Raw genomic sequence first — 25449 nt, forward strand, 5'->3', positions numbered from 1 at the left:
GGCTCACGAGCAACATGAGCAACACGTAGGTTGGAGGCATTGATGGAGAAGGCAGCTCTTGAGTTGGAGTGTCGGAGGTGATTGGCCATAGAGGTGGAAAGTGTAGAGAGAAAGAAGGTCAGGGAACAGAACCAGGACATAAACATCCACCTTCCAGAATGTGAAGGAGATGCTAGCCAAGGAGAGGTAGAAAGAGGTGGCCAAAAAGGTAGGAGCAGATGCAGAAGCCTCATGTGTGGTGACATGACCTCATGAAAGATGACATTTCATAAATGCTTATTATCTTGAGAGTGTCATTAAAGCTTAGTGGAATTTTAAGTGAGAGGCTCATGACCGTGATCCATAGATTTTGAAGGCTGTACACACAGTGCTTGCACTGATGGGTAGCACCACTTATTTGGTGTTGAAGGTAATAATACTAACAACGAGAGCAGCTAACCTATTACATTTATTATGTTACATATACGTGTTATATTACGTAGAACAATTTACTTTTTGCTTACTAATTTACTCCTCCTAATGATCCCATAGGGCAAGCACAGTTATCCTTATTTTACAGATGAGAAAACTGAGGTCACCTTAAGATTCTAGTTTCATTGGCTCTGGAGTCAATTTTATTACCTTCTGCATTTCACTGACCTTCGGGGCAGAGACAGGTGTCCTTGGATGGCCCTGAAGCAGGGCAGGGGCAGCAAAGGCCATTCTTTTCCCTCACTCTTTTGTAGAACAAATTTCAACCCATCAGTTGAATTTTTTCTTTTCTTTTCTTCTTCTTCTTCTTTTTTTTTTTTTTTTAATGAAAAGTTTGGCCTTTACTTACCTTTCAGTTGAACAGTTGAAAGCACTTTGGAAGAGTGTGCCATTTGACATTCGAAAAAGGGAAGCATTGTTTCTGCTCTGAGGGACTAATGGTCATCATTTATGGTGTTTGTGATTGAAAAGGTCAATGGACAGAAAAAATGGCAGGGAGAGAAACACACCCAAGGACAGTTAGGAGAGCAGTGTCACACCATTCATCAGTTTTATAATAGTGTTGGCCTTCGTCAACATTTCCAAAAGGAAAGATCATAAGGCAGCAAAAACAAAGAGCCACAAATGAACAAGACTGGAACAGGTTAAGACCTCCTTGAAGACTCGAGGGACTGGATCTTTTGGCTTCAAAAGACAGTCAATCATGTTTTCTCTGAAGAGATCTGCCTGCAGTTGTTTCTTTTTCACATCTGCTGCTCCGATGTTCTTCACCTTTCCCAGAGTGGAAAATTTCCTAATTCTTTAGTGTCTCCCTGAATTTTCAACACCAATTCACAAGCAGTAACCTAAGGAATTATATCAGCCTGAAGTTTTGTTTGGAGTTGAGGTTTTTCATTAGCTGAGAAATAGCAGAAGAGGTTTTACTCTTTCCATTTTGGACTCTTGTAAGAAAATGCAAATGGTTGAAAATCTGTTATGCTCGGTGTTGAATGGCTACCTTCTCATTTTGCCGGCAGATTATTTAGATTCTATTAAAGCCCTCTTGGCTCGTATTTTTCATAATATGATGTGAGGGATGCATAATGCATCCCTTATCACTGACTTGCATGTGTGACATGACTTATATACTAAAGCCCAGCACAATTTCGTCTTATTTCATGTTCTTTTGCCATAATATTCATCGGTTAAATAAAAACCTGCCTAACCAGATAACACCCATCAGAATTTTCTCATGCTAAAGTCTCCCTTAGTGTAATGTGTTTTGCACATGGGTAAGATGTTCCTTTGCTCTTCCACTTTTGTTCCAGTAAACTGCCCTCTAAGTTGTTTTTTGACGGTATAAATTTAGGGCTGCGGCTCATCGAAGTTTTCTCTCCTGGTATAATTATGAGATTTGTTAATTCTTTGTTTTGAAGCCCTTGTTTTGTGACAATGAGATGTATAGCTTGCTGGCTGCTACAGATTACTAGATTCATTGCCATAAGTATAAGAAGTTCAGGCGACTTTGTATAGCTTTTTAAGAGTAGGCGTGCTTTTTTCCTGAGAAAGTCTTTGCAGAGTCGATTAGGATGCTGAACTAATAGCATGTAGAAATCCTGGTTTGGGGAACATGCCTTCTCTATCCTCTCTGGATCTGCCAGTGAAAGGGTGAGATATGGTCCTGAACAAAATATGCTCCCCAGCCTTCCTCATTGTGTTAGCAGAGCCTTCTCCCAAAATGCTTCTCTATCGAGCTTTCTACTGCCCCGACGATGATAGTGTGTGCATTTCTGCATTGATATTAGAGAAATTCACATCACTATCTCGGTTAATGGTTAGTAGAGGCCAGTTGGCTTTTCATTCTGAATTGCTTGAAATCAGCTCTTTCTGACAACACTGTTTGGCAGTTTTTCATATTTCTTTTAAATTTTAATTATAACCCATCAAGTCTTAAGCAGTTACTTCTGGGTTAGACTCTTGATGAATGTCAAAGCAGGGTGTTTTAATTTAATGGATCCAGAGTAACATCTGTTTCTAATATTTTAAAAGCCAATTTATATGGAAATTCGTTTAATACACAGTCGATACACGGAGACTTGTAAAAATAAAAATAAATATGGAAAATCAAACCATGGTGATATAGTGGGTCTTCTGTTAATGGAGGATTTCACTGATGACTAGGTTCAGCTGCTATTACCTGACACCCAAAATCCAACAGTTGAAACAAAATAGTGATTTATTTCTCATACAAAATCAGGAGGTTAGCTTAGGGCTGGTACGGTCTACCGTAATAGGGACCCAATTTTCTTCAGTCTTACTGCTGTTCTCTGCTGGGTGTGACTTCCATTCCTAAGGATTCCTTATGGGCCAACACGGCTGCTGGAACTCCAGCTGTTACATCTGTGCTTCAGCAAGAACGAGGGAGAGTCATGGAGGGAGAGAAGAATGCTAAGCTTGCTTTTTTTTTATTTTATTTATTTATTATTATTTTTATTTAAAGGACACTTTCTAGAAGTAGCACATAGCATTCTGTTTGTGTTCCACTGGTCAAAAATTAGTCACAAGACTGTATTTAGCAGCAAGGGAAGATAGGAAATGAAGTCTTTTTTTCCAGGTGACCTCATACCCAGCTGAAAAGTAAAGATCTGTGATTCTGGGAAAGGGGAGAACAGACAGAGGGGAACAGCTATCTCTGCCATGTTGAATTTTTTTTTTTTCATGTTGAATATTTTTAAAGACATGATTTTAATAGAACTTTAGCCTTTTTATTGAGCATCTAGAAGAGTCAACTAGTTCTTGCGAGTAGATAATTTATTTGGAAGGACTAGCATGATGTTTGGCTCAAAAAAAAAAGAGTCATCAACTGCTGTTGATAGGTTTTAATTTCTAACCCCTAATTGCATCGAATTTCAGAGACCGTGAGTCAAGGTGATTTTATTTTATTTTATTTTTTTAAAGATCTTATTTATTTATTCATGAGAGAAACAGAGAGAGAGAGAGAGAGAGAGAGGGAGAAGCAGGCTCCATGCAGGGAGTCTGACGCGGGACTTGATCCTGGGTCTTCAGGATCATGCCCTGGGCTGAAGGCAGCGCTCAACCGCTGAGCCACCCAAGCTGCCCCAGCAAGGTGATTTTAATAAGATAGTTTTTGAACACTGTACCCCAGTCTTTTTGAATAATAACAACAGCAGCTCACAGAGCTTAGATGTCATTTGTACTAGGTCTCCAGAACACTCTTGTATTGGCAAGACAGCGTTCTTTGCTTTTCTACAAAGAAGATAAATGAACAATTACAAGTGTTTGTTAACAGCTTTCAAGGTAAAATTATTGTCACAGGGGTGCCTGGGTGACTCAGTTGGTGAACTGTCTGATTTTGGCTCAGATCAGGATCCTGGGGTCCTGGGATTGAGCCCACATAGGGATCCCCACTCAGTGGGGAGTCTCCCTCTCCCCCTCCCCCTCCTTGTACCTCTACCCCTCTACTTGTGTGCATGTGAGCACGCTCTCTCTCTCAAATAAATAAAATCAATCTTTGAAAAAAGAAAACAACTATTATCCTCATAGAAACCGAAGCTCAGAGAGGTTAATTGGGAAGCAATTTAGAGAAGCAGATAGAAACCAGTATTGCCCCATCACTTTATCCAACTGGAATACTATTATTTCTCCTGGCTGTGTCACCTTGGATAGGTTTCTTAATCTGTTGCATTTTCTTATTTTGGAAGACACTCAGGTAAATTACAGAGCTGTGATTCAGGCATGTTTCCTCTCAGTCCAGGGCTTTTCTATCCTGGATTTTGGTCATATTCAGATCGAAATTTCCTTAACCATACCTGCCTCACAGTCAAAGGCTAAACTAGTGGAACAGCTAGAGGTAAAAGTCATCAAACAGCTTTTTGTCATATACTCTCCAGCTACACAGATGCCCACACCCCTTCCAAAGCCCTGATATCAGAGTAGGCAAGATTTCCCTTTATGGAGTAGGTGTCTTGACTATGCCATTTCTCTGTCCTTCTGACACATGTGTTCTGTAAATACAGAGATGGCCTAAGGGAACAAAATAGTCAAGATGTCACCCTGTTCTCTGGAAGGTTTAATGGCAGAGAGCAGGGACCCACCACGCTGAATGATTCCATGCCAACATTTGTGCCTTGTCCACATATCCTAGCCCTGTTGATTCCTTAATATTTGTCTCTACATTGACTTTTTAATTTTTAACAGCTTCATTCTGAGCAAACATCTATGAAATCCAGCTTTGATTTGATAATTAAATTTCCTTTCAAATATGCATTAAAATAAATATAACCATGAACATTTTTACAAGGTTTGCCTGTGTATCTTCTCATACACTTGCAGTGCTTTGTAGATCACATTTTGGGAATCCCAACAGAGTGGAAATAGCACGAGCCAGGGGACTGTGCCCTGCTATTGCCAACTGTGTGATTTTGGAAATCATTATTGGTTCTCAACCATAATTTGCTTACTTGAGAGATGTAGATAATATCTACTTTGTCATTTAAGGATTAAAGAAGATAAAGCTAAGGAGACTATTATAGTCCTGGGTAGAAAGCAAGCTCTCAGCAAATGCTAGGTTATTCTTCCTTGAAGTCTGTTTGGAGATACCAGACATGCAAACCTGGAACTACTAATTCTTTTTTTTGTTTGTTTGTTTGGTTTTTTTTTTTTTTTTTTGAATTACTAATTCTCAAGAGCAGGGCACAAGGCACTTGGTAGAGATGATTGTAAATCCTGTAAGAATTCAGGGAGGGAACGGCTGAAGTTTTCTAGAATGAAGGGGAAAGGGAAACATTTGGATGGGGGGAGAGACATTCTTTCTGGCCTCTCCAGCTCTCCCTTGCTATGCAGAGTGTGGCCAAGGACCAGTAGCATCAGCATCACCTGGGAGCTTGTTAGAGCTGTGGTATCTCTGGCTCCTCCCCAGACCTACTGACAGCACCTGCCTGTTAACAATCCCCACGCCCAGTGATTTATATGTATGGGAAGCTTTGCTCTGGGCCCAGATAGTCTATCCAAAGTTCATTTCTAGGAGGGAGCCCTGCTGCCTCTAAGCAGATCTCTTGCACCACGTGATCAATAGTATCACTTGGGCTGTGCCTTTTAGAAAATGCAGATTCTCAGAACTCACATCAACCTGTTGCCTGTCATCTGCATTTTTAGCTGGTGTAGCACATGATTTTTAGGGCAGTTTGACAATTGCTGCAGTAAGTCTGAAAGAAACTGCATTATTCTTCAAATGCATTTGCATTCAAACAAACAGATTTTGAGAAGAAATACAGCCCTCATTGTAGTGTTGGTAAGCATTAGGGGGAGGATCGGAATTCAATCTATATGGAAAGCCTTCCATAAGGCCCATTTGCATTAACCTGGAATCCCATCATACACAGGACAACGGCTTCCGGAAAGGCAGTGTCTTAGCAATGTCACGTCCAGTTGACCCTTGAACAACACAGGTTTGAATTGCATGGGTCCACTTATACATAGTTTTTTTTTTTTTTTCAACAAATAACGGCGCTATAAAGGCATTTTCTCTTCCTTGTGATTTTTCTTAACATTGCTCTAGCTTACCTTATGCTAAGAATGTGGTATACAACACAACAAATAAAATATACATTAATCTACCATTCATGTTGTCGGTGAGGCTTCTGTGAACCGTAGACTGTTAGTTAGGCTTTGGGGAGTCCAGTTATATTTGGATTTCCAACTGCATAAGGGTCGACACCCCTAACCCTCAGGTAGGTCAGGGGTCAACTATTTATTTTTTCTTTTTTGTTTTCTTTCTGTAGTTTATGTTCGATTTTGTTTTTGTTTTTTTTCTCTTAAAAAAAAAAAATTTTGTTTTTTAGCCGTGCTATCAAGACGAACCAGGACCTTCTCCCAGAAACTCCGTGGACGCACATTTTCTACAATGATTTCTGGGGGACTCTTCTAACCCACAGCGGCAGCCACAAGTCCTACCGGCCGCTCTGCACGCTTTCTTTCCGCCTGAACCATGCCGTCGGGGGCCTGGATCCCTGGAGCTACCACCTGGTCAATGTCCTGCTGCACGCGGCCGTCACCGGGGTCTTCACGAGCTTCTCGAAGACACTCCTTGGGGACGGATGTTGGACCTTCATGGCTGGCCTGCTGTTCGCCTCTCACCCCATCCACACGGAGGCCGTGGCAGGAATTGTGGGTCGGGCCGACGTCGGGGCCAGCCTCTTCTTCCTCCTGTCCTTGCTTTGCTACATTAAGCACTGCTCTACCAGAGGCTCCTCAGCCAGGACGTGGGGCTGGTTCCTGGGGACAGGCCTCTGCGCAGGATGCAGCATGCTGTGGAAGGAGCAGGGGGTGACCGTGCTGGCCGTGTCCGCAGTTTATGATGTCTTTGTCTTTCACAGGCTGAAAGTGAAGCAGATCTTACCTGCCATCTGCAAAGTAAGTGACTCTTGGCACCTGGGCACCGGCTTTACCGAGCAGCCCCCCGGCCTGCTCCTTCTGCCCCATTTAAAAAAGCAAACGTGTTCCTCTTCAAAGAGAAATCGAGAAGAAATTCCATTTTGATCTTCTATAAGGCAAAGCATCCCTCCTGACCTTTCCCTACTCACACACCGATTGTTTTATTTCTTGGGTTTCTTACCTTATTTTCAAAGGGGGGAGAAGGACAGTTTTGCCTGCAAAGGTTATGCACCTTTATTGGTTATTTTTTTTATTCGTTATTTCGGCCCAAACGCTCTGTAATCTGGCAAATCGCCTATAAAGTGTATTTGCAAAAATGTCAGAGCGGATAATAGAGCCAGATGCATGACTCTGTGGAGGGGAAATCCTCTGCCCTTGTGAATAGTGCTTTTCCTGATCTGACTTTGGAAAGCAACCCTTCTCTGCAGTGGACTGGGGACTGGGATTCCTCAACAATGAATCATCTTCACCTTTTCCTTGTAGTGAATAAGAATAGAAGAGTCAAAACAGAAAGAGGTTATTATAAGTTTTGCCCTGAGGCCAATTAAGACCTTTGCCTCAGGGCTCAATATTTCCTCTTCTGTATCCCGAGTGGTTTCAAATGCAATGTTGTTTGAAGGTCACAGAAGCGCTTTTAGATCCCATAGACCTGAAGAGCACCAGTTTTTTGGCTAGTGTGTTGGGGGAGGGCGTTGGGCAAAGGTATGTTGAGAAACCCCCTCCTTCCTGTTTTCCCCACTCTCTCTCATTCATAATAACCCCCCTACCCCATGCTTTGCCTTTAGTCTAAGGGGGGAACTCCACCAGTGTTGCAAATCTTGGTCATGTTGCAGGCCAGTTTCTCCTTCCTTTTGGACACTTTAAGTGAGGAATTATTGGTTTTGGATAGTTACCCTGATCAAAAAAGCCATCAATTTTTCTAGCTTGGGCTTTTCTCTCCCTGCCCACCCCTGCCCTCACTTCTCAATTTTATTTAAAATCAAATTGGGAAGAAATTGAAGTAAAGAAAAAATGGTGGGAAATAGACATGCTTATTATTATTATTATTTTTAAATGACTGTTTTTTTTCTTTTTTTCACTTAGTTGGTAGGGTAATCACTGCTATGCTTCTGTTCTCCAAGAAAGCATAGCCTTTGAGTCAGAACTCAAGTATCTAGTGCTCAAAGTGCTGTGATTTCAGTTATATGCTGAAACTTTATTTATTTATTTTTTATGCTGAAACTTTAAAGGAGAACTCTAGGGGGCGCCTGCATGGGTCGGTTTAGTGTCTGCGTTTGGCTTGGGTCCTGGAATCAAGTCCCACATCAGGCTCCCTGTTCAGTGGGGAGCCTGCTTCTCATTCTCCCTCTGCCTGCTGCTCCCCCTGCTTGTGCTCACGCTCTGTCTCTGTCAAATAAATAAAATCTTAAAAAAAAAAAAAAAAAAAAGAAAACTGGTTAGGTCGAGTTAGATGCCTAAAAACAACATGGTTTGAAAGCCAAACTCTTAACTTCAAATCAATTTTAATTATTCTTTCAGAGAGATTTAGGGAGAGAAATCTCTGATCTTTTGTTTTAAAACTGTATCAACAACAATAGCAAGGTTTCTTGTTTTACTGGAAATAATAGATAGGAATACACATAAATCATGGTCCTTGTCCTGTGGGGAGAGAGACCTGCTTGAGGATGCAGATGCTCGGTGTTTCAAGACCGTGCATTGATAAACTATGTGGTTGGATATCCTACAGAATTTCCATTTTACTGTCTCATGAATAAGGAAATGATTTCGATAGATCAATTCCAGACTTGCTTTTGGGACCTTCTGAAGTTCCTTTCTAAGAAATGTTTAGTTCCTTAGGGAACTAAATACACTTAGGTGTATTTTCAAGGACGGAGTTGCTAAGAGAGAACCTTATTATAACTGTGTCCCATACAATCTTTGGGACATACCCCTAATAAGAAAGTATTCTTTGTTTATTCGGAATTAAAATGTAGCTCAGCATCCTGCTTAAGAAAATGAGAAATGTCACCAGCAATGGAATTCCTAGCAGTGGAGAGTGTGAAGTCCGCGCCATGGGAAAGGACTTAACACTTTGAAGATTCAGTGTCCTGAGAAGTTTCCAGATGGAAACTTGCCTAGACTGCCTGGCAGCCACTGCTTATGGGCAGGGGAAGTAGTCAGGGCAGCGAAACCCTTCATCTGAGAGTTGCTATCTCAAGTCCACTCTTTCTTTCATTCTCAGATTTTGGGCCAATGAGCTTTAATGCGAACCTTTTGGTAAAAGAATGTATAGATTTGCACAGGGCCCTAGAGACCATCTATGCCAGTCCCTTTGGTGCCATAGAGACCATCTATGCCAGTCCCTTTATTTCCAGCTAAGGTGTGGAGAACCAGAGATGTGAAGGTCGCCCAGAAAATGATAGGATCGCTAGAACTAGAACACATATCTGTGTGTGTTTGGTGTTGATTTTACTGTCTGGAGGTATGACGGTGAATGAATAGATGTAAAGTGAGATGACTTACTTAGAAGAGAAGGAAATAGTATGGAATCAAATATTAACTCACACTGAGTAGCCTTGGGCTAGGTCAGTGACTTGTTTCTTTTTCTGGAAATGGTTAGTCTTCTCTGTTAGAGATATTGTGAGGATTATATGAAATTGTGGGGCGTCTAGTGTGAGCTGGGGCATCCAGTGTGAGCTGGGTGCCCAGTGTGCAGAAGACACCTGATACATATTAGTTGAATAGAAAGAAATATCAGTGGAAATTGTAATTCTTTATTTTAAGGAAGGGAAGGCCAACAGATAAACTTCTGTTAGTCTTAGTGTGGTTTTGAAAGCATATGAATTAGGAATTGACTAAAACTGAAGCATGAATATTTAAGCAAAAACTTTCATTTAGAATTTTATGACTATGGGGCTTGTAAACACTGGCATAGATTACATATGGAAGTTATAGAAAATTCCATCTTCTGTCTTTATAATATATAGATTTTTATGCCTGGAGTGAGTTAGAAGAGACGCTGAAGAAAGTGAATTAAAAGACTTTAGAAGGTCCTTTTCAACCTTAAGTAAATCATCTTAAATATCTTACCAATTAACTCTACATCATGGTTTGCCAGATGAAATAAACTTCCCTGGCCTATTAAAACATAACTTTTATATAATAAAACAGAAAACTCCAGTGCACAAATGTTTAACTCTGTTATGCAAACCAGTGAACTAGCCAAGAACTCAAAACCCAAAATGGTGGTCCTCTTAAAGCTGGAAATTATTAGGACCGGAGGGGCAAGCCTCCCCTTTTTGATAGTTTTGTCAGTAATGGTTTTTCTCATAGCAATCACACTCAGCTGCTTTCTTCACAGTGTTGGTTTCGGTTCCGTACTTCTTAAAAGTTCCTGGCCCCCAAACTCAACTGTGGACAGGGGTCAGGTAGAAGGGCCCTGCTGGTGGAAGCAAGAGTATTCCCACCTCTAGGGTTTCTCTTCATTCTGTTATTGCAATAAGAAAATCCAGGTTTGAGTTTGGGACAGTTGGAGATTTTTCTAAGAAGACAGACCTCTGGCTTTTTCGATGACATTTATCGTTATTTAATATTGGTTACTACTTTAGAAACAAACCCTGTTTGGGCCAGACTGAGTCCTTGGGAAGGCTGAATTTGGCCAGATTTCTTGGCTGTCATTTTTTTTACTACTAAGATTCATGCAGGTGATGTACACGTCCGTATTATATAAAAGGCTTTCACGGTTCTGCAAAGGAAGTAGGAAAGTTTTTTGTTTCTTTGAAGAATGTGAAAAATAGTAAGGACCTGGTGTATTATAGATAAGTATTTAATAAACACATAGTCTTTATGTGGTAGGCACTATTCTGAATGTGCTAAAAACACAGACGTGTTTAACTTAATAATAAGTGCTTATTGAGAGAGAATGACTTAGCAAATAATATGGTTAATATGACATGAAATAGTACAGTGATGCAGTTGTCAGTAGTTAGGGAGATTTATAAGAAAACACCAAATATAAAATCTTCAGAAATGTGCATGGACAAAATGAGTGTTTGTAACTATCTTCAACAAGATTCTTTAATGTTCCTAGTTCTTAGCGTCAGCATTCCATGTTATCCTTGGCATCTAGCATACCATCTGGCACATAGTAGGTGCTCAGGAAATTGTTGAATTCACACTTGTTTCAGATTTGCCTTGGAAAGATACGTGCCTGAAATGTTAAAGTAAAATCCTATCTTCTTCCCTTTATACGATGAGGATTTGTTTCCTGGTTGGTGAGGTCTGGAGGGTAGAATTGGAAGAAACGCACGTCAGAAAAATGTTGAAAAATAAGTTTTCTTGACTTCACCTCAAACGATTGTTTTAGCCTTTCTTAGATGACTTTCACTTAGTTTTATGTGGTCAAGAAGTAAAAGGGTTGGTGAGGAACCCTTGAAACACACTTAAACTAGCCTTGCAAATAAATGCTTGACTTTTATCTGCCCACAAAATTTTTTACAAGTCTCCCATGACCCCGGGGAGGTACGTGGGTAATAAAATCAGCAAAAGCAACATTTTTCTTACTTACCAAACATCAGTCATTGCTTGCCTAGTGGCCATTTTCTGTGCTTATTTAACATCTGTTAACTGTTTTAATGTGGAAACATCTTTTTTTCCCCGTTATTAGCCTCATAATCACTTATTCAGTTACAGGTGGAAAAAAAAACGGAAATTGGAAAAACAGTATAACAATTCTAATAATAGCCCAAATTGATTTGGAAAAATGAAGCCCTTTTAGTTTGATCTTTTAAGAATTTCTATAAAGATGATTACCTCAATTTTGCTATAGTTGGTCTTAAGGTGTACATTATGTAGACAACTTCCTCCTCTTAGGCTTAAGCTTTGTAGCCCTATTTCGTGTAAACAACATGAAGAGACTGTATTATGAGAGAGGAAACGGGGATGCATTGCCACTTTTGGAAAACGAGTCATCTCTGTCTAGAAATAACTTTTATTTTAATGCTAAGCAGGATGTGAATGGTGGGGGTTGCCTGTGGTGAAAAAGTTTATCTTGGATGTTACGTAAGCTTGGTTCTACATCAGGATATAGTTATCAGATGCAAACCAGCAGTCATATATTTCCAAACCATTTGCAGGGTTTACCTTGAGAATGGTTTCTGAGGGTGGGGGCTTAGGTTCTGTTGAAGGTTTTTTGATTTGTCACTATTGGAACACTGAAGATAGTCATTGTGGTGCTTCTGCATATCCTTTTTGCGTGACTCCCCCTGTAGAGAAGGCCATGGGAAGGGAGGTGCGAGCCTCCAGGTATTTGCACATTGAAGCCATGTGTGCTTTTTTTTTTTAATTAGATTAGCTGCTGGGGATGGCATTGATGGAATATGTTATCATTTATAGCTTTGCCCCTTTGCTTTTTACACTAGGTTGTGGTTTTATTCAAGATGTGACTCTCATATAAATGATGTGGAATGAAATATGAGATATTTGCTGTTGCTGATTTTCTTCAGTCAACATCTGTGCCACTCTACTTCAAGTAGTGTTCCCACTTTCTTATGATTTTCTTTCCCTTGACTTGCCTTACACTTGACTTTGTGAGAATCCAGATCGAGTAAGATACTCTGATTCTGATCACAGTATTTCCCAGCATTATTGAAACTGGAGGGCTGACTATTTGTCATGTACTTACAAATGAATTTGGATTTCATCCCAGTAAACTTGTTGTAGCATTTAATATTCATGACCTATAGTACTTTAAAACTTTGAACGGCTGCCAACGCGGCTAACTAGATAACACCACAAATAAAGTCGAGGTTCAAAAATATTTTACAATTCAAAAAGTCAGAGATTAATAAGGTATTTTATTTCTGCAGGTTGGCTTCTCTGCTCAGCTGACTTAAGGTGATTCTGTATTCTGGGTACAGTTTAGGTTCACGTTGAGTGAAATTTGGAAGCTGACTACTCTTGTAAGTCCATGTAATACTTGCATTAGAGGGTTGCTGCTTGAAACAGCAATCTCTTCACAAGGTATCTTGTTGTTTTGTTGTTAAAGATTCATCTTTGTGCAACACACTGTATTAGGTGCTGTGGGGGATTCAAAGATGCATTGGCGAATTTCTGCCCTTAAGGATGTTTTAGAGTCGGCCAGGAAGTTGACAGTAGTCCCTGTAAATGCAGAACTAAAATCCAGGCTGGAAAGTAGTGAGGCCAGAAAGGAGGCTCGGGGAGTGGTGGGGCGGTTTCGAGAAAGGGGGAGGGTGTGTGTTTTCTGCTGAGAAGATTGGGAAGCACTTTCAGGAGCAGAGACATTTGAGCAAGGCCCCCAAGGATGGTTTAGATGGAGACATTTATAATTGGAGAGGTGAGGGAAAGTAGAGGGTAGAGAATGAGCATTGCAGAGGGAGACTCCACCACCACTGGGCAGTGGTTTTGAAAATACCTAGAGTGATGCATTTACAGAGGGAAATGAATGGGCAAGGTAGGTTGAGCGAGCCGGTATGTATGATGATGTGGGGACCTCTTAAGGCATTCTGTGGCCCCAACAGTCCGGGGAGACCCTGCTTGGTTTTTAAATGTGCTTGTGCTAGGACTGGTACATGGGAGGCGCTTGAGAACATCCAGGCTTAGCTTGCCACTGGGGAGACTTTCTTCTCTGTCCTCCCTTGGGAACAGGCCTGAGAGTGGGTCCCTTTGGTGATGAGACTAAGAATCAGATTCAGGAGGTTTATCTCAATGCAAAGGTGTTTCCTGCCAGGGTTTCTCTTGTTCTTTAGCATTAAAAAAAAAAAAAAAAAAAAAAAAGTAGTTATTTTTCGAAGACTAGATTATTTTACTTTTTACTCTATAGCATCTAGCATATCATTACAGACTCCTAATGAGAAAAACAGGGAGTCCCTGAGGGCTTTCTCCCGTGTCCGTCCTTCCAGTGTTGCTCAACGGTGTTCAAATGTTACAGTGAACGGCCACAAGTACATAATCCCTCTTTGTTTGGTGCTCCTTCTTACAGGAAGACAGAAACATTTTTCAAAATGATCCTTTTTACAATACAGAATAAAATATCAGCACTGAATTTCAGCCAGTTACCTCAGTATACCATCAGTGAAAATGACACGCAAATTGGACCTTGTGATGAATAAATAATGAGTCTCGTTGAAATCATCTATGCTGTTCTCATAACACTGTCTGGGATCCGTATTACATCACTCGGCTCAATTTTCGATAACCTGCTGCCTCAGAGGAATCGGATTGAATGACGGGGAGCTCGTGATTATCTGGTTACTCATACTCAACCCGGTACCATCAATTTCATAGAGAAAACGACACTGTCTGCGCAAATCTCAACTCCTCTGCCTGGAAGTCCGATTCCTGTCTTAAATACTTGGAACAATGGGAATACTAATTTAGTGTTGACTTCTCAAATGCAATTTAAGCTACAGAAAGCCAGATTCTAGGAATGCATTAGAGATTCCTTAGGAGGCATGATGGGGGTAGGAGGTGGGGTGGCTAAAACTGCGTATCAAATCAGATTCATTGATAGTTAAGGGTAGTTATGAAATGGGATAGTATGGTAAGCTTTTATGGTGTGAGATGTTTTATTGTTTGCATCCGGTTTCATACCAACTGATGACAGCGTTCCTTTTTTTTTTTTTTTTTTTTTTTTTCTGAAAAGCATAGCAAGGAATCAGAAGGGGAGAACAACCAGGCCAAAGTGTGCAGCGATGTGGTGCTAGGAAGGTCAATGTGCCCTTGCTCTCTGGGTTTGTCTTTACAACTCCGCGGCACCCAGATGGCTCCTGCATGCTCTGTTGGTCTGATTACAACTCTTGCATCCAGTGAAATAGCATGAATTCAGAATTTAATACATGTTTCCTCCATAATTATGGCTTTGATTAGTGAAGTCAGTGCTTCAGTTCCAAAGGACACTTTCTTTCTCCACATGTTTATTCATTTAATTTCAGGAGAGCAAGTAAAATGCAAAGATTATAATACTTCTCTTTGATATGATAGGGGAACCCACAATGCCTCCAGTTGGTATGTGGTTGTCATTTGGCTCATAATTAATGTAAGATTCAGAGCAAACAGCAGGGACGACTGAGAAAACTGAAGGACATTTACAAACCAATGACTTACTTTTTAGTAAGAGAAGAAATGGAAGAATTTTCACTAAAACAGTGCGAAACATAACTACATACCAAGTACATTTATTTTTTTTCATACCAAGTACATTTAATAGAGTTCTTGATTATATGCAGTATCAGTTTGTATTTAGAAACATAGTTTGCAAAAAAAAAAATTAAAAATTAAAAAAAAAAAACATAGTTTGCGTAAAGATGGAAAATAAAAGTGGAAGCACTTAATATTTTAATTTTGTGAAGTTTAAGTTGTTATCCCTGTTAGTTGTACCAGCCTAGCCTTTTCAGGGACATTATTTTAGTTTTTAACGTGTTAACTCTGTCCTCTCTCCTTTAAAAGGGTTTATGTGTATGAGTGTTTGTTGTGTGTCCCATTCGAATAAACTGCGTAAATACCTGCTTATATACTGTAGTGAGATTATACCAAGGTTATTCATGAATGATTTGAGTGTATTTCCATAACTTTTATGAAATGGGAGACTCCAAATTTCATAGATCTTTTCATTTCCCCCATTTGAAGTCAGGCAAAAATATGCCAGTTTCCATGTTCCAATGAGTGTAGCTTCTTTCTTCTTCAGATCTCATGACATCCTGTGATAAAAAGTTAAATAGATCTAATAGCATAAACACAAGTGCTGTTTACTTTGAATAACCACCGGGTGTTCGGCTAATCTTATGCATAGGTGCACGTAGCTCTTGTGGAAAAGCCATAGGACTGGAGCCTTTCAATTGAGATTTAAGTTGCTGTGACCTTGGATCAATGACCAAACGTCTTGAACATCAGTTACATGGTCTGTAAAATAGGAATGTAATATTTGCCTTGTGGGGTTGTTAGGTATGAATAGAGTAAATGTGCACTTTTCCACCGGGTTCCTTTCCTATAGGAATATCATCATGGTCATCAGCGTGTCCCTGCGTTTCCGCAGCGTTTCAATAGGAGCACACCTCCTGTCCGTCTGTCCTTCTGCAGAGCACTCAATTAGCATAGTTGTGGCTTTTCTCATGGGATGGGGAGTGGAATGTCAATCAAAAAAATGGAGCCTTTGCAATCCGTTTCACCACTGCTGACAATATCAAGAATATTGGGGGGGGGGAATCTTTTTTCAAGGATAATTCTTCTGAGCAGCACAGTCTGCTAATTTGTCTTTTGTTTAATTGGACTGAAAACAATTCTATTGAAGTCCTTCCTTAAGGTTCCTTCGCTGTTAAGATCTTCCCATCTACTTGTACTTTTATAGCCTGATTTTTTCTCCTTCAGGCTCAGGATGGTGCTGTTGCTTATGTATCTGAAAATGGAGGGGAGACTGGCTTTCGTGTTCTCCTCCCCCCCCCCCCAGCCCCCCTGCCTGTTGCTTATGTATTTCCTTTAGCCAGGTTTATAGTAAGGAAGATTAGTTCAGTGGCCCCCATAGCTTGCAGCATTCGAGTCTCATTCTTTGAAGAAAGGGGGGAAGCACTGTTATTCCCTAAAGGTGAATGTTAATCTCTTTCTTCACCCCAGTCTTTTCCAAATCCTGGCAGGCAATATTGGTGCAGCTGATTCCAGGCTCCTGTTATAACAAACATTTTTCAGGGAAGTGAGGAGGCTGGTTTTTGTGGTTGTTGCTGTTTATTTCCTCACCTCCTAGGGAGGTAATAGAGAGCAAAAGGTTTGTTTTTAGAGCAGTACTGTTCCTGGCTACCAGAAATTTTTGTCAGGTGTTTTAGATGCCTTACTAACATTCAGGCCAAACTATTTTTACAGAAACCTAAATCCTAGTAAGTTCGGCATGCTGGCGACGAGTCTGTAAAAGTGGTTTTGATTTCAGAAAATCCAGCATTTAAAAATCTGCTCTCATTGACGGATGATTACAGGGGTTGGTTGGGTGGGGGGGGATGGGGGACTGTTTATAGATTTTAGGATTCATTTCGTCATGCGTTGCCTTTGAGTAGTCCACACTGGGATGATCATCAGCCTCCCGTGGGGAGACTGTTTTACACCAGAGATTGTAGCACAGAACTGGAAGCCACCGAATAAGAATCTTCTGGTCAGCTGACTTTTTGTTGTGGAGGCTACAGATTGACCAGGAGCTGGTACAGAGGTGGCAGGAGAAAAACTGCATTTTAAATGCTCTCCCTCTGATTTTGACGAAAAGGTAGGCCCAGGACCCACTGCTGTGTCCATTGAGAATCTGATTCCCCCATATGATATTATTAGACATTATAAGATTCTTATTAAAATGTAAGGTTTTGTGGCCAGAGAGAGAGGTAGTAGATACTAGCCTCATGCCACCCCCACTCTTTTCACAAATGTGAGGCCTGCACAAATTAGGCACCGGCTCGGTTGAAAGCAGAGCCTACTCCCCGGGGTCTGATGCTTTATCACTGTGCACTTTGCCTTCAGTTTGTAGAAACCTGTTACTAAGGAAGCCCTTTTCTGTCGGTTCAGTCTGCAGACTATTGATGGACCCCTGTGCCCATCCCTCCAGTTCACCATTAATTAAGATTCGGCCCTTCTTATTTTACCCTAGGTTCTCTGTGTTCTATTAATAATTCTAGAATACCTTTTTAATTTTTATTTATTCTTTTAAGATTTTATTTATTCATGAGACACACACTGAGAGAGGCAGAGACACAGGCAGAGGGAGAAGCAGGCTCCCCACAGGAAGCCTGATGTGCCACTCGATCTCAGGACCCCAGGATCAGGACCTGAGCTGAAGGCAGATGCCCAACCGCTGAGCCACCCAGGTGCCCCTAGAGGACCTTTTGGAATTGAGTTTTGTTGTTGTTTCCCTCCTCACAGGCCCCTTCTTTTCCTGCTCCTGTGCCCTACCCCCAAGCACCTTCAATTACGTGCTTAAGTATTTGCACGCTGTCATCCTAGGTCTCTAGCTTGATTTAAGCTGGCATTCAAATGGAATATTTACTTTTATAGCTACCAGAAACTAAGAGAGACTAAAAACATAGTGTGTTTTTCTTCCTGATTTGTTTAATTGCCTTTACTAATAGCGTGTTACTGTTTGAAGTAGGTTACACCCCTCAGTAGAGGGATCTTGTCTTTGATTATGAGAAGCCTGATCTCCCTCTAGAAGTAGAGAATCAAGAAAATATTGGGGCAGCTCTTTGTTGCTACCCTTTTCTTACTCTCCAAGGCACCGTGCACTAATTCAGGAGCAGGGGAAACTTTAGGCATCAGCAGCAGACACATCAACTGGGTATGTTGTTATTTACCCTCGTACTTAGTCCAGGACCCTGGTGGGATTTTAAAAATGCCACCGGTTGTAACTTAAAGACGCCCAGAGTTTCCTTTGACTATACAATATGAGTTTAGTGTCTCAGTGTTGGGTGAAGCGTATTCGAATCCGCGACAACCCTAATGTCAAAAAGTGAGGATAATTCCAAAATGAACATATTTCAGAGATAAAATAGCAAGAAAGGGGAAACTGTAGAGGTGCCAATTGAAAAATGGGCTGGCTGAGTGACAAAAGGGCTGAATTTAAGTTGTCAAAGCAGCAGCCTAAAGTTTCTGGTTTGGGGACAGGATAATTTGTAGTCTTCGCTTCTCCTGCATTCTGCAGTATAATCTTCTCCAGGGCTGTGCTGACTTCCATATTGTTCGAAGGGGAAGAGAAAGAACCCATTTGAATTCATTAGCTTTCATTTGCATATACCCAGAGCTGGTGGTAATAATGGTAACAACCACCATTTATCAGGGCTTACTGTGTGCTAGCAAAGTGTCTTCTGTGCACTATTTTGTTCATTCTGTGAGAGTAAGTATTATTAATCTCATTTACAGGTAGGGAAACTGAGGTTTATAGAAGCAAAATAATTTTGCCCAAGGAGTCACACATAGTACCTAGTGGAGAAGAGATCTCATTCCAAACGTGACTGCAAGGTGGATGGTCTTCCCATAATAGGTGGATGGTCTTCCCATAATACTGTTTTTATACAAGTTTAACTGAAGTGAAAAAAAAAAAAAAGTATAGCTAAAGTGGAAGATCCAAATGGTATTACGAAAGAAACAACCATTCTCATATGACTTGGCCCTGGGACCAATGCCGCTTCCTTACAATAGCTTTAAATACAAATAATCTGCTCTTCCATATGCAACAGTTAGTTTTACGGGTGCTGAGAATACAAAGGTGGATAATATCTTATCCCAGGCCCTAGGAAGTACAAGACATGTATACAGTGATCATGTCACTCTGCACTAAGTGCTAATAGAATTCCATAGAGAGTGCCAGAGAAGCACATGTGTCTGGCATATTTATTCGGCCTGGTTAAGAGCCACAGAGAGTGACAGAGAAGTTAGTGACATTTCAATAGCTCAGCTCATCCAGAATTTTATTTTGATTTATTTATTTATTTATTTATTTATTTATTTATTTATTTATTTATTTATTTTTTATAAGTTAAAATCATTTCATGGTGTGCGTTTCATTTAGGTTCAGAGTCAACTTCCATTTTTTACCCCCTCATTCCCGGTCATGTGACAAGAAATTTGCTAAATGCCTTTTAATCTTTTCATTTTGTTTTCATTTTTTAATACACAGGTAACTGTTTTCTAGATAATGAGCTGCCGTTCTAGAGGTTCAGGTTAAAGTAGTGAAGAAAACAGGCGGAACTCCGGCTCTCTTGGAATTTACATTTGTTTTCTAACTTAGCAGCCACAGTTACCCTGTGGGGTCACTCTGTACTCCATTTTACAAGAAGTTGAATGAACTCCCCCGAATTGATCAACATGCAATGAGACTGGATTTCAAAAGCAATGCTCATTCTAAATCCAGATCATTTCCAGTGCAGGTCTCTCAGTTGAGTTCTCTCAAGTAAAAAGTGGGTTAATTATTTAAGGAATTAGATGAGTAGGACTGATTGTGTGTGTGTGTGTGTGTGTGTGTGTGTGTGTGTGTGTGTGTGTAGTTGGTTTAGAAACCTCCTTAAGACCAAGGACCGGGTACTTTTTTTTCTTTTAGATCCCCTTGTCCCAGCGATCTTGACATTGAGATCTTGGTATTTGGAGCTTGATCCTCAACATCATATTGGTCTGCAAGGGTATATCATGTCTGCCATGGTCTTGCCCTACATCAGATTTAGGAGAGAGACGTTGTACGTATACATATGCTTTGAGGTTGAACTGGATCCAGTTTGCTTCTGAAGCTCCTATCAACCTCTCCTACCTGCCATGAAGTGCATGGTATTTCTCAAAAGCATGCAAAAAATTATTGGGAGGCAGTTCACATTGAAGTGTTTGGTTTGGCTCTGAATTTCATATTGTCACATCATGGCTAATCAACCACATTAACTTATTTATGTGTCCTTGACAGGAAGCGCATTTCTAAAGGCTTTATAAGGGAAAAGATGAGTCTGTGCCATAGAGGTTGTTTTATAATTCAGATAAAAGCTCTCTTTCCTGCAAATTTCATAAAAAATATAAGGCAGATTAGATTAACTAACAATGTGATGCCAAGGGTTCCTGTGTGTCTTAGGGGGTTCCCAACTGTACAGGATGTCAGGTCTTGTTTGATGTGGACAGTGGAGACTATGTTTAGAATCTGAGCTTTTAAAAAAAAAAGAATCTGAGCTTTTTTCCTCTATTTATATTTAAAAAGAAAGCTACAAGTTCCCTAATTTAATACCTAAAACACCTGAGGCCAGATGTGATTCTGATATATTTTTTTAATTATCCAAAATAATAGGACTCATAAATACTGTTTGTGTGACATGACATTTTTTTTTTTTTTTTTAGTTTCTATTTATTTATTCATGAGAGACAGAGAGATAGAGAGGCAGGCAGAGGGAGAAGCAGGCTCCCTGCGGGGAACCCGATGTGGGACTCGATCCCAGGACTCCAGGATCATGCCCTGTGCCGAAGGCAGCGCTAAACCACTGGGCCACCCAGGAATCCCCATGGCAGTATTTTGAAGTAAGAAACATTTAGCGTTTCTGAAGGGAAATATATGAATATTTACGATAGAATAGAGGAAGGCTATGAGTAAACTCATGTCAATTTAAATCAGGAGTTTTGTTTCTTTTTAACAGGTTTACTGAGATAAAATTCACATATCATAAAATTGAACCACTTAAAGTGTATGGTTTATTGTTTTTTGAGTCTGTTCACTGAGTTTCTGCAGCTATTACTGAATTCTTAATTACATATTTTGAAATTAAGGGTAATGGACTTTAAGGTACTTTTTTTTTTTATTTTATTTATTTATGATAGTCACAGAGAGAGAGAGAGAGAGAGAGAGAAAGAGGCAGAGGGAGAAGCAGGCTCCATGCACCGGGAGCCCGATGTGGGATTCGATCCCAGGTCTCCAGGATCGCGCCCTGGGCCAAAGGCAGGCGCCAAACTGCTGCGCCACCCAAGGATCCCCGGTACTGTCTTTTTTAAAACAAGATGTAGGTTTCATTTTTTAGTTTTGAAGTTTGAGACGATCCATAGGAAAAAGTTAAGACCTTAAACCACGTGGGTCAGTAAATCTGGTTAAAATCTTACCGAGATCCCTGAATGTTTTCACTGTGTCTTTAATATTGTTTGCGTGTCTTATTTATTGTTTAACAAATTGGTAATGAAGTTTGGATAATCTGGGGTATCTTCTTCGGGGTTATGTTTGGGTCACACTGCTTGGATCCTTATTGTGTTTTTCTAAAACTAGGATAAATCATTGGCCCCTACATAAATGCAATTTTCTGGGGTAAGATCTGATGTCAGAATGCCTGGATCCTTATTTGTTTTGTTTTGTTTTTTTGAACTATGATGAATCATGGGCCCCTACATAAATGCAATTTTCTGGAATAAGAATCTGACGTTAGTATTTGATTGCTTTGTTGGCTGTGTGTTTGGTATATGCAACTCTTGATTCTTGAATGAAGAATGGTGGTTTACAGTGTAAATAGGAATCTGGATACTTCTTATTCCCCATGTATTTGCCTCTCAGTGTGTGTTACACATGTCTGACACATGCAGGAGTAATTAGGTTGTGTTTAGGTACATATGATTGACTTGTTTTTTTAGCTTTGACCAGGAGTTTTATCAAAGTGTAAAGGTGCTTGTAAAATCTAGAATAAAGCCAATTTCCAGTTTTGAGCTTCTTTGGAAAAAAAAGAAAAGAAAATGTATTTTTAGATAAACTAAACACATTTAAAGATGGAACTGAATTTGAAGGTTTTTATCTGTTTTTTTATTTTTCCCTTTTAAAGTAACGGACATTCTAAAATATGTCCCAGCTTGCTTTCTAGAGGCAAATTCACTTCTGAGCAATTTTAAAAGAGCAATAACATAAATTTAATTATGGGAGAACGATTCTATAAAAATTTAATATGCCATTAAGACATTTGCTGATTTACATCAGATTTATATAAAGGTTGTTTGAACCTACACCTTTGCGTCCAGCTGGTAGCTTTTTTCTAAGTTAATTACACGAAAGCCTCTGAAAAATGTTAGACATTTGAGAGAAGTTGTGATTTCAGAGATAAAGGGAACATGCTGTGAAAAGTATGGCCGTATGGCATAATGACATAAATCCTGCAGTTCTAATCAGGAGGCCTGGGTTCTCACACAGTTTCTGCCACTAGCTAGTTGTGTAATTGTGGACAAGTCATTTAGCTTTTAGCTTCTCCAGTGGTTTTTTTTTCCCTAATACGGGAGTTTAGGGGATGCTTCAAGAAGCGATTATATCATACTATGTTTAATCATGATTTAATGAACAATTTTATTGCTAAGTTTAAGAGAAATTATAGCTTTCTTTGTCCTTGGGATAATCTGACTGGAAAGATGGATTAATTGTGCAGATACTGAGTTCTTTATTCATTCCCACGAACAAAAGATTAGATCCCAAAGTACTTACAGTATTGTCTTTTGAAGGCCAAGTATACACTGCAAACTGAAGTGGGCTGTGTGTTTTATTTCAACTTTGAGAGGAACCTATCTATATTAAAATACATCCACCTCTCTCTTTTATCATGAGGGTATATATTTATCTTTTTCATGGTCTCGTAAACTTAATTACAGTCAACACTTGATTTTCTGAAATGGAATCTTTCAGAAGTATATCCTACTTTCTTAATTTCTTGCTCTAGTCTACATCATTATTGCCTTATGTCATTTTACATTAACTGTGCCATCATTTTATGCACATAATTAGAAATGGATTCTGACCCTATTTTCTGTGCAAGGAAAATAGCATGTTTTCCTTAAATAACAATGAATTTGCCTTTCTCTCAAGGGAAATTTTTAAAAAAAAGAAGAAGGGGATCCCTGGGTGGCTCAGTGGTTTGGCGCCTGCCTTTGGCCCAGGGCGCGATCCTGGAGTCCCAGAATCGAGTCCCACGTCGGGCTCCTGGCATGGAGCCTGCTTCTCCCTCTGCCTGGGTCTCTGCCCCTCTCTCTCTCTCTCTCTCTCTCATAAATAAATAAATAAATCTTTAACAAAAATAAATTTAAAAAATAAAAAAAGAAGAAGAACTAAAAGAAATAATATTATAAAGTGTCAAACTATGATATGGACTGAGAACTTCTCATGCTGTATCCTCAGTCTGAAAGGTTGGCAAAAATTCAGCATAAAGGGCAAGGTAGTTAATTATTATTGCTTTGCAGGCCATGTAGACTCTATGACAGGTGTTCAGCTCTGCTGGCTTACTACAAACAAATGGGTGTAACTGTGTTCTAATAAAACTTTATCTAAAATCAGGCAGGCACCAGATTTGGCCCACAGGCTATTGTTTGCTGACTCTATCTAGTAACTTAGTTGATAAACTATGTCTGCTATGTCATATAGGCTCTCCAAAGAGTAAGTCAAGGACAGTGTATTTATAGTAGGGTGAATCATTCAATGTCATACAAGTTGCATGCATTTTACAGAGAGCTTTTACATTCCTTTTTATTTTTGAAGAGAAGTTGTGATTTCAGAGATAAAGGGAACATGCTATGAACTCCTGTCAAGACACTATTTATAGTCAAGGAAGCATAGACTTTTACAGTTTGTCCAAGGTTACCCCAAGAGTATAAGATTTTACTCTTATTTCCCTGCTGTATATTTTATCGGAGTACTCGTGAACTCATTGAGCACTTATCTCCAGTCTTGCTTCGTGTTACTCGGATATCCTGTATCTTAGAATTTTGAAAGTAAATTCAAGTTCAAATTTAACACCATGGCTATTCTCTGGATACCGAATTCATACAAAATAATCATACAAAGTAAACTTTGGTAACAATCCCCCCCCTAAAGGAAGGCCAAGTAAGCAGAAGGTGGTTTCCAAGAATAACCAGCTCTAGAAGTTCATAGCAGCTGTAAAAATACATCTTCAGTTGAAATTTAGCTTGTAATATAAGGGTACTTGAATTTTGCTTTTTCCTCATCTTTCTTGATTTTTTTTTTTGCAAGTGATTTAGAAAGACATATTGCGGATATTTATTGATTGCTCTTAATACAAAGGCCAAACCCTTTTTTCATGAAGAAGAGCTGTCACTGGACAAAAGTTGAAAAGTAAACCAATTGAATATCTTTTTTTCTTGGCCTAGAGTTGTTGCTATTGGTGGAGTGATGGTATGTTTTTTACTGTGTTTACCTCCTGAATACATAATGAAGAGATCGCCTTTGGCAGTGATTTTCTTTCTTAATATCTTAGTGGTTGTGGCATAGTTCAGTTGAGGGCTAGCAGAAAGATTGACAATGTTATACTATTTACTGTGTTAAAGCTCCTTGAAAGTCAGCTGTTTTGTTCTGTCTGAGGACTATTTAGTGTAGTCACATGTTATTAGAATTATTGGTTTAGAATTTTAAAAATCCAAGAGAAAAGAAATCTGCAAACACTAAATTTTGCATGTATTTTCCTTTTTATCCCCCAGACTCATCAAGCCAAAATCTCAAATCCTGAATGTTTTGTAAATACATTCTATAATAAGTATTGTTTAATTGTTCCTTTTGAGTGCAACTTTAATTTGCCCCTTTCAAAGTCATTTCATTCTTTGTTTTTTTCACAATGATTTATAATATTTTCCTTCCCCTTCTTAATTAGGCACTCTTAATTAGCTAGTTGCATGAAGAAATGTGCCTGCTGCTTTAATAGCATCATGGCCTGGGGATTCTGATCTTACCTCTTTGTACTTCTGTACATCTCAACTCTAGGATTTTTGAATACTAAATGAAGGTGAATACATAGAAATCTGAGTACCCAGCACATAGTAAGTGCTCAATTAATGTGAGCCATTTTCATTTTTAATCTATTTTAAGATGACCATTTTTTCTGCAAATGGGCTAATTTAAAAATATGTACCATACAGATTATCTGGTTGTTCCTTTCGCTATGTCTTTTATTTATTTATTTATTTATTTTTTTATTTTTTGCTATGTCTTTTAGAAGTCAGAGTTCATTAGAGGAATTATAGTAAATATAAATACTCTGATACTATTATGTAATATTGCAAGGATATTGGTTCATTTTCATATGCATCAGTCACTAA

The 25449-nt window shown here is 39.5% G+C and overlaps 1 protein-coding gene across 4 annotated transcripts in view; it reads left to right on the forward strand.

Moving 5' to 3' along the window:
* Positions 1–25449, forward strand: part of TMTC2 (transmembrane O-mannosyltransferase targeting cadherins 2) — a 394840-nt gene that overhangs the window by 147300 nt on the left and 222091 nt on the right. For 3 of the 4 annotated variants that reach the window (XM_072724507.1, XM_025992193.2, XM_072724506.1), the window contains exon 2: positions 6312–6882. The exons of the other annotated variant lie outside the window; for it this stretch is intronic. In XM_072724507.1, the coding sequence (XP_072580608.1) occupies positions 6312–6882 (571 nt within the window). The remainder of the gene's footprint in view (positions 1–6311; positions 6883–25449) is intronic. 4 annotated transcript variants of the gene reach the window in all.

This window comes from Vulpes vulpes, chromosome 10, assembly GCF_048418805.1.
Source record: "Vulpes vulpes isolate BD-2025 chromosome 10, VulVul3, whole genome shotgun sequence".
NCBI lineage: Eukaryota > Metazoa > Chordata > Mammalia > Carnivora > Canidae > Vulpes > Vulpes vulpes.